Source organism: Bombina bombina, chromosome 1 (assembly GCF_027579735.1).
Source record: "Bombina bombina isolate aBomBom1 chromosome 1, aBomBom1.pri, whole genome shotgun sequence".
Classification (NCBI taxonomy): Eukaryota; Metazoa; Chordata; class Amphibia; order Anura; family Bombinatoridae; genus Bombina; species Bombina bombina.
In genome coordinates, this window is record NC_069499.1 from 716,231,482 (window position 1) to 716,241,622 (window position 10,141).

The 10,141-nt window shown below is 31.2% G+C and overlaps 1 protein-coding gene across 1 annotated transcript; it reads right to left on the reverse strand.

The window, feature by feature from the left end:
• Positions 1-1,790: 1,790 nt before the first annotated feature.
• On the reverse strand, positions 1,791-8,656 carry LOC128660574 (homeobox protein CHOX-CAD-like). Its single transcript, XM_053714508.1, has 3 exons — positions 8,224-8,656; positions 3,029-3,174; positions 1,791-2,021 (listed from the first exon to the last, which is right to left on the reverse strand). Exons 1-3 carry the CDS (start codon positions 8,654-8,656, stop codon positions 1,791-1,793), a joined length of 810 nt encoding a protein of 269 aa, XP_053570483.1.
• Positions 8,657-10,141: the final 1,485 nt, after the last annotated feature.

Here is a 10,141-nt window from a genome sequence, read left to right on the forward strand (position 1 = left end):
TTTAATCTGTTGATGTTCTTCATATTTATGATAGAAATGCAATGACTAGAAATCTCTAATAGTTTATTTAAAGTTTATAGTTACCAGCCCCTCCAACTGGAAAAATATTCCAAAATGACCCTCATTTAGAACGCTTGGAACCCTTAACTTAGAGCAATTTAACCCTTAACAAAGGCACTGTTTTAATATTTACCAAGCTACCCTTGTTTGTATGCATTTTTAAATATACATGAAAGTGATGTATTTTATGATATGGAAAAAATAAAAATAAAATAATTAGGGCCACTGGTTCTTAGTTCTTAGTGTTTTGCACCTTGGTTTTTAAAGTGTGTAAATTACAGAATAACAGTTTAAACATTTTAAGGAACACTAAACTCTAAATACATCCCATGCCCCTCCCTCTAATCATGATGCATGCCTCCATTTTGGTTAGGTTAAACTGCAGGTATGTGAAGAAGAGTTGCTGCACATGTGCACACACATTAGCACTGAAATGCTATGAAAGCGAGAATTCAAAATGGCGGCATCCAGAGGAAGGCAAGGAATAACCTCAATATCATGTTTGTAAAACTGATATTGACTTCAGATAATAACCTAGGGACTAGAGCATGTGAAATGTTGTAGAACATAAGTTCTCCCAATATACTGTTTAAAAAATGTGTCTGGCAAGCATTTATATATGTTTAAGTATAAACTCACAAATAAATATTGTGCTGTCCTTATTCTTTACAATCTAGATGAAGTCTTGCTTGCTCGGTGCTAATGGCTGGAAATCTGCCACAATTAATTAGTCTAGTAGTATGTTTCAGGACAGTTTTTTTTTGTCACCATGTACAGTAGTCTAGATGTTTTTATCCATAGTTATAAAACAAGTACAACTAAGATTCACCAACTCCATTGCTCAACATCTAGCAAGAGATTATGTTTTAGATCCACACTTAGCCCAGACAAGCTAACACAGTGCCTGAGATGCTGATTGGCTCACTATTGGTTAAATATGAGATATTTTTTAGGTAGTCTTACATCTCTGTTCTTATTAAAAGTATTCTGAAACTGATCTGGTTTGTGATGGTGCCAATAATTTATCTTGATTTTTATAAGCTCTTGCATAGGCAAATGTTACCACCAATTTATTCTGGATGAGACAATCTCTTGACCCTGCCGGCAAGTGTTACTTAAGTGTGATTGATTTTACTGTTTGGTCCAAACCAGATGTCTTGGCCATTTGATAGATTTTGAGTAAAAGAGTTGACATTCTTTGGTCTCTATAGTGTTATAATTTAAAAGGTAGCTTGCTTTTCTTGAAAGCTATTACTATTTACACATTTCATACAGGACATAAACATGACATAAAGCTGATAGATTGATGCCCTTATTTATGCAGCAATTACAAATTTGAGCATGTGATACATATGTCATCGGCCTTAACACAGAAAGACAACAAAAATTAGCTTGGTAGAAAGACATTGTGCAGTAAGTCTGTCAGTCCTCTGCTGTGCAATATTCATTAAGTAATTAAGTCTTTTAATTTGACACTCAAGCAGCATTAGGGTGTTTAGTAATGTGCATTAAAGCATATTACTTAATGGCTTTCAATAACAGTTCTCTTTGTAGCTCACTGTTAATGGTACATGAGTCATATTTTAACTGTACCTTCAGGGGGCCACATTTGCTGAAGATACAAGGCAAATAGGTCATTGTTATCAGGCATGTTTATATTAAATTGTAAACATTCTTGCCTTTTAATTTGAGATTTATAGTTTTCCACTGCCAAATCTTCAAGTTAAATGCTAAACAGTAACTTGCTGTATAATGCCGTTGTGCTGTAGGCCATTGAGTGCATGTGGTGGTGGGTGGTACAATGAGCCTTGCGTCTCATTTTGCACCACAGAGTCACAGATAGGGATGGGACTTGCTGAACTGGAATCGCTCTGCACAGAGCCTGTACCATCAAATTGATTCATCTTCTTCTTGAAGAGCTTCCTTTCCTTTGCTCTGCGGTTCTGGAACCAGATTTTTATCTACATATTAACAAAAAAAAGAAAAGGAAAAAGCAGGTGAAATGTAGGTATCCAGTGTTTCTACACACTGACAGGTACTATATTACACACCATATAACATAGAATATTTGAACACCAATAAACACTGTGCGTTTTGTAATATATCATCAGAACATGCACATTATTTTTAAATAAAAACTTTCTGATTCTACATCTCCTACTGAGCAAGTCCAAAAGGGCACAGTATATACATATATGTATTTTGTGATTGATTGATGGTTGTCACATGGTAAAAAATTGGGTTAACTTTGAAATTTTCCAGAAAATATCCCACTGCTCATTTTAAATTCAAAGTAAGTTATATTGATATTTTTATTCTGTGTTTGCCAATTAATGAATTCTACTGTATGTAGTGGTTCTTTAAAGGGACACTCAAGTCAAAATAAACTTTTATGATTCAGATAGAGCAGCAGTTTTTAGAAACTTTCCAATTTATTTCCATTATCAAATTTTGCACAGTCTTTTTATATTCACACTTTCTGGGGAACAAGATCCTACTGCGCATGTGCCCAAGCTCACAGGGTATACGTATACTAGCCTGTGATTGGCTGATGTCTGTCACATGATACATGATTTTTTCTCCCATGAAAATGGGAGAAAAAATGAATTTAAAATTCAGGGTAAGTGCTATTGCAGGGCATTTTTATTATGCACCTGTTAATTATGTAATTCTACTGCATTGAGTCGTCATTTAAGTCAGACATTGGTCTCAACTTAACAACTTGCTCTATTGTGTTGTGGTGGGGAAAAATGTAGACGCTACGGATACTAGACACAGAATAAAAATATATTTTTATAATGTTAATGATAACATTCACTCCCTAACCCACTCATGTTTTTTTTTTTTTAAATTTAGGAGCACAAAATAAAATATAATGTATTTTGCTAATAATAATGCACACTTGTTTATCCACTTCTAAAAGGTTTGTTTTAATTCTAATGAATTCCTGAATATTACATATACATACCTGTCTTTCAGATAGTTGCAAGTTTGTAGCTAATTCAGTTTTTCTTCTAATCGTTATATATCTGCTATAATGAAATTCCTTCTCCAGCTCCAGTCTTTGATGATCAGTGTAGACCACGCGATATTTTTCCTTTGTCCTTGTTTTTCCTATATAAAAAAGTTGTAAAATGTATACATATTATATCATCACTTAACTGATGGAAAATGTTCTATAGTTACCTCAAATTACATGAATAACTCTTTAGTGCAATAAAATATCTGCGAAAGATTTTGATTTATATTTCGAAAAAAATTAACCTGTTAGATTTACCTCATTACCACACTGAATCCTACTATAAAATATTTGCTTGTACCACTAAATAATTCCGATTTCTATTCTGCAACTTTTCTTTATGAGTAATTTGTAATTTAGTGTTGCCAATGTTATGAATAACCATATCTAGATATTCATTATTTGCTTTTTATTTTTATTTTGCTTTATTTTTTTTATGTAGGTTCTCAAGGAGTAATTGCTTCTCGAGGTATATATAAAGTAAAAAGATGACTATTCTTCTAAATTGCAACTTTAGAAACAATTATTATATTTGACAAATTAGGAGTGCCTGTAAATTCATTGTCTTTATAATTTATTTATTTTTAATTTGAATAAAAAATAAAACTAATATTGGTATAGTGTTGCTTTAAATGGTTTGTGCACTAATTTATTTCCAATGCTAGATAAAAAAAAAACCCTCAGTATTCCTCAGCATCATAGGATTCTACCTTTGCTCACTAGTTCACCTTACCCAAATTAAAAATATGTTAATGTGCTCAATTGCACATCCTTCCCAGGTTTCACTTTAGCCAGAAACAGGGTGTGAAATGCACCTGTACACTGCATAATAGCAGCCTAGTTGAAATTGTGGAAGAATACCATTCATAAATTAGAATATTCTTAGCTGAAATTGTATCCTGTAACTTGTATCAAGCTTTCCATTGTGGTTGTAAAATAGAGGTACCATGTTTTTGCTTGTCTGAATAACTGCATACTCAACATAAAAACAAGAACATATACTAAGCTGCTATATATATATATATATATATATATATATATATATATATATATATATGTACACTAATAAATATTTCAAAAGTATTTGCTAAGGAACACGTGTTTGCTGTAATACAATCAATTAATACAAATATAAATTATTAAAAATGTCAATAATTACTCAGAACTGTAAATCCGCATTTAAAAAAAAATATATATATATATATATATATATATATATATATATATATATATATATATATATATATAATATTGCTAATGACTGGATCAAAAACTTGGTAAAATATATGGCGTTTTATTGGGGTTACCCATTTCTATTTTGATCTCTAAAGTACAATTTTGTTTGCATTTGTGGCTCAGTACTTTGGGTAGACATTTAGTAGAAGATAAATAGTTTATGTTATAATCAGCCTGTTTTTAATATGTATATATGTCTATGTCAGTTGTAGCATTCCAATGTACCTGTAAGTTCAGCTTTCAGGTGACATTGTACACTAGTGAAACAGGATGTAAAGCACTTAAAGGGGAAAAAAACAAAGAGACAAACCAAAACATATTGTAAAGATAACAAACTACCTGTTGTACAGTATCAAACAGTTTTTGTGCCCTTTGATGAGTGTAGTTCTCTTTGATGTAAGTGTGGAATCATACAGAGGAACAAAGATCTTTAAATTGGTTCTCTAAGTTCTATTGAGATGCTAATGAGAAGCAAAGAGAAGACAAAGAAACTACAAGGTGATCTTATCAATGAACGTCTTCAACAACCAACAGCCGTAAAGTACTGGTCAGACTCCCTTTCATGTTAGAGAAAGTACATTGATAACTATTTGATTTTGTAGAAGAAATGTGACCTGCAAATCTTTGATACTGAGGTGCAATTGGTATGGAGAATGCCTTTGGGACGAGTTGTGTATGGAGAATAGCTGTGAGACCATTCAGTAGGGAACAGACAAAGATAATAGCTTGCAATGTAAATTATCCTATATGGCTAAGTGAGACATATATATGTTATATTATTTTATGATAATAATCCACTTCAATTATATCTATCTATCTATCTATCTATATATATATCTATATATATATATATATATATATATATATATATATATATATATATATATATATATATATACTGGCTTTGTTTGCTTTAGCCCTCTGGGAAATACCTTTAATTTATTACACCTTGTCTAAGTTCACAGTGGTATTTAGCCTTGGTGCTCTTTTTTATTACTTCCAGAAACCTGTGGTTCTTTTGTGTTCCTCGCACTGAAACAATTGTGAAGCTGAAATCTTCTCATATTCACTAACTTTACAGCTTTGTTTGTGTTTTTAGTGCCAGATAATTTACCTGCAACCAATAATTGTATTAAGTAGAAATACAAGTTACATGTAAACACACATTGGTCTTAAAAAGGTAGTTTTTAAACAGACCATGGATCCACTAACATACTATATATATATATACACACACACCTAGATTTTATGTTCCCACGGGAATAGGGCCCTCAATTCCCCCTGTATTTGTCTGTAAAATGTTGTCTTTTATTGTATTGTTTCTCTGTACTTTTATCTTTATGCCCATGGGGAGCGCAGCAGAATCTGTTGGTGCTTTATAAATAAAGAATAATATATATATATATATATATATATATATATATATATATATATATATATATATATATATATATATATATATATATATATAGGAGAAAGGGCAATGCATTGTTATATAATTTGGCCATAAAAGTCAGAACAAGTCTTTTACAGGCAATAAAAAGAGCACAATGCCACTTTTATTCACTGTGAAAATCAGCACCCTTTCCTGCAGTATAACCTCTGGAGAAAGGGGAATAAGGAAGAGACAAAGCTGCATATCAAAGCAAAAGGGTGAGAAGTGTGAAAAAGACTTGCTACCTCTATATGACAGATAGCCCTTAAAACTATAGACAATGTGGTAAGGGAAAAAAACTGGACCTCACAACTAGTTTACAAAGGAATTTAAATTAGCATGAAAAGAAAATAGTCTTTCTGTGCTCTAACCTTAACATTTCAAGAATATTCATTTTTAAGGGACATAGACTGTGTCAGATTACTATGTCTATAAATTAATTAATTAATTAATTAATGGAATCAAAAGTAAACAAGAATATTCATTTTTAAGGAACATAGACTGTGTCAGATTAATATGTCTAAAAATAAATTAATTGATTAATTAATGAAATCCAAAAGTAAACTGGAATATTTATTTTTAAAAGGCATAGACTGTGTAAGATTAATACATCTATTCATTAATTAATTAAGGGAATCCAGAAGAAATATTTAGAATGATTTATTAATTTTTGTTTTGAGCATCAAATAAATATGTAATTTTATTAACTAGATCACCATTGCTGTCATTTATTGTTAAATCATTTAAAATTCTGTCATTTTTAGCTCCTGATTTCCTTAATGAGTGCTAGTTGTGTATCGTAAACATGTAAATCTTTTATAGACATGTTTCCCTTTTATGTACTCAATGCCAAATATAGTATACCAGAAAAATAAATGCTTCTATAATGCTGAAATTGTTTACAAGGCCAAATGATTTACGGTACTCTCTAACCTCTAACATAAGCCAGACATTTCATCATAATTTTTTTTTTCTAATTTGTCTAAACTTGAGTTCCAAAGCTACATCATGTAAAAAAAACAAACAAACAAAAAACAGCGTTATCTATTTAAATAATTTGGATTATTTCAGGTTTTCAGTAATTTACATGGAACAACCATATATATTAGTTTTAGCTTCTGATTAAATTAATCAAGAATTTCCACCAATACTTAAATTGGAATGTGCAAAAAGTATAAATATTTTATTGTAAATATACAGTGTATTTTCTTGATCTGATCACCTAAATGTAACACTTTAACGTTCATTGAACACCAACAAATACTTTATCATATACCTTTCATTTATACTCATTTTATTTTTAATATATGACTTCACCCATTCTTAAAATTATATGTGATTCTAATTATTTATTTTTATCATAAGAGCTGTTTTATTTATTAAATTAAAAATAAAATAATTAACAAATAAAGTATAAATTATAGGCATTGTATTACCTTACAATTTTTAAAAGTAATCACATTTTTAAAATTGAACACTGGTGGCCAACAAGGGGCCACATACTACCTTTTTGATTCTTTCCCAGTGGCCCTTTCCATTTTTTCTAGGTCAAGGGATAGAGTTCAGTGTTTACTATCAGAAAACAGAAATCCTATATTTTAACCCACCATACACCTGCACTACTTCCTTGTTCCCCTTCTTTAAAATACTGTTTCAGCCCCGGAAACAGCATAAAGAATTAAATTGCCATGTAGCCGTTTTGAAGCCTCAGGGTCCCCATATGTGATCCTGTGAGCTACACTGGCTGCCAGTTTTTTCATATTATCTTTTAATACTACTTAGAAAATTGCATATGTGTGTTTCTTTATTTCTTTCTTTTAATTATATAAAACAATAAAACAAATCAAGGGTGTCAAAAAAAGACTACAAAAATCAAATTTAATCTGCTCCCCAAAATAAAACAATTAAATGTTATTGTAAATAAAATAAATTGAGAAACCCTATTTTTGAAATCATAGTTTTGAGCTTCCTATGCTAAATAAAAAACTTTAACAGGAAAATGGTATTTAAATTATAAGGAACTTCTGAGCATACAATATTTAACCAAAAGTAAATTGTAGCAAAATGGCCATTTATAATTCATATTGCAACACATTATATCTCATAAACTAATTAACTGTATCCAGCTGTCTATTCATTGGAAAGGACCATCTCATCACACAAATATACTGAAGCTGTACAATATTTACATAATAACAAATATTAAGGAAATAAATGTTATACATTTTATAGATTAAGAGACTTAACTATATTGAAATATTTTTGTCTTAATTTAGCATTCAATACTTCACAAATACATATTTTCCCATTTTTTTTTATTACTTTTGTCATTAAGTTATGCTATAGCACAAAATATGTAAAAGAGTGATTGATTCATTTTAAGTCTACTTGTAGTATTACATATTTTCAAACTTAACTTTTCAAATAACCAACAAATAAAGTAAAGAAGAGTAAATGGTTTCACTGTACTTGCCTGTAGAAGTGGATTGCATAGTTTTTCCCATCCATTCATAAGAATTTTGGCTTTGATTGTTAGGTGACATGGAAATTGTGTGACTCATGTCAGTTGTGTGTAAAATTCCAGATCCAGAAGGATGAGGAGAATTATAGCCAGATGAATTGTAATTAAATTGGTTCGGTGATAACTCAGATGATTGTACAACTCCTGAAGTGCCAGCGCCATAAGTATTCCAATCATCCCTTGGTGACCCATACTGAGACCCCCATACTCCAGAGGATTGCCCTTGATTATCCATGGTGGGCACTTGATGATATGCCACATAATTGAAATATGGTTGACTAGACACATAATTCTGTGCTGAACGGTTGTTGTTGGTGGATCTTACTGAAAGGGGATACATGTTAGCTTCTTTATGTCCAGGATGACGGCCACACGTGATATTCATAGCTCAGCTTATTCTTCCATGGTCAGCTATATCCTCAACACTCTGAAGTCAAGTCTGCTCCCTTTACTTTGTACTGATCTATCTAAGAGTGGCTCTATAAATGACCCCTGCTAGCCCTGCTGTCTCTTTCCTACACATGACTAACAATGGTGTGACCAGGTGCTGGCAGTAACAGTTTACTAAGGCCCTGTCTGATGTCAGAGATAACTGCCTGCCCCCCAAATACATTTGCATTCAAATGAAAGGCTGGAGATCCCAGCACCATCACCTTGTTGCTACTTTCTGTGCTTCCTTTTTGACTGGAGCCTTAATCTAAACTTTCCCACATCCACTTATGTCTGTCACTCATATTTCAGTACCTGTTGCTCTATAAAACACAAAGAAGATTTAGTTTAGCAGCTTTTTTGGTGTTTATGGATGAAGGTGACCTCAAGGCATCAGCACTGAACACACATTTTAAAGACTACAAATGGTGTTTGACTCAGCTAGAATAAATAAATAAATTAATTAAAAATAAATAAATAAAAAAACAACTTAAATGTAATTGTAATCTTGGTTGCAAATAAATGATATTATTATGTATAGTTTTATTGCACCTACACCACCATGCTTTATCAAAGGTAGAATCATATATGATAATATAAAACAAATCATTACATACACATACATAAACACATGAATGACCTAGCCCAGTTATATATATCTAGGTTCTGTATATAAATATTTATTAACTTACATTTTAGCCTCTCCTAATGGTAGATTAGTAAAGCGTATTTACAAATTATTATTTTGCTAGTAAATGTGCCATCCTTTAATCCTTTTTAGAGCTTACTATCTTGTTAAAAATTGTTTCTCTTTTATGCTGTTTATATTTTGAAAATTGCTGTAATTTCCTTCTCTCAAGATGCAGAGTCCAATTACTTATGTAATAGGAGTTTAAATAAATTTACCAGACAAAGGTCATGGAGAAAAGGTGTGCCATAATGTATGTCTTGTAGAGGGTACAGTCATTCTTACATTTGCTAACCTGTTCCTATCCAAAGACAGGACAACACATATAATTAATTATTGATGTATTTATTTATTTATTTATTTATTTTGTTCCAGACTTTTCCAAAGTTCTAAAACATAAATTATGGTTTGAGTTACATTTTGTCAGTTGACTACATACACTAAAAGCTTTTCCAGCCTCTCCAGTTCCCATAGTATATAATGGAGCCTGTTCACTAATCTTACACATCTCTTCATTAGTTAGTGACTTGGTGAGATTGCAAAGGGTGCTAGTAAATCCAATGAAGTATATTTTCCTATCCATCCTAACTAATTATAACAGATATTTTAACAAATGGTTGTGACATACTCTTTTATCATGTCTCCTACTAAACCATTATACCTTGTTAGAGACACTTCAGTTAAAATATTAGCCAGGTGCTATTTATGTTGTGTAAATGAAAACTATGTATTAAAAAAAAAAACCATAAACAG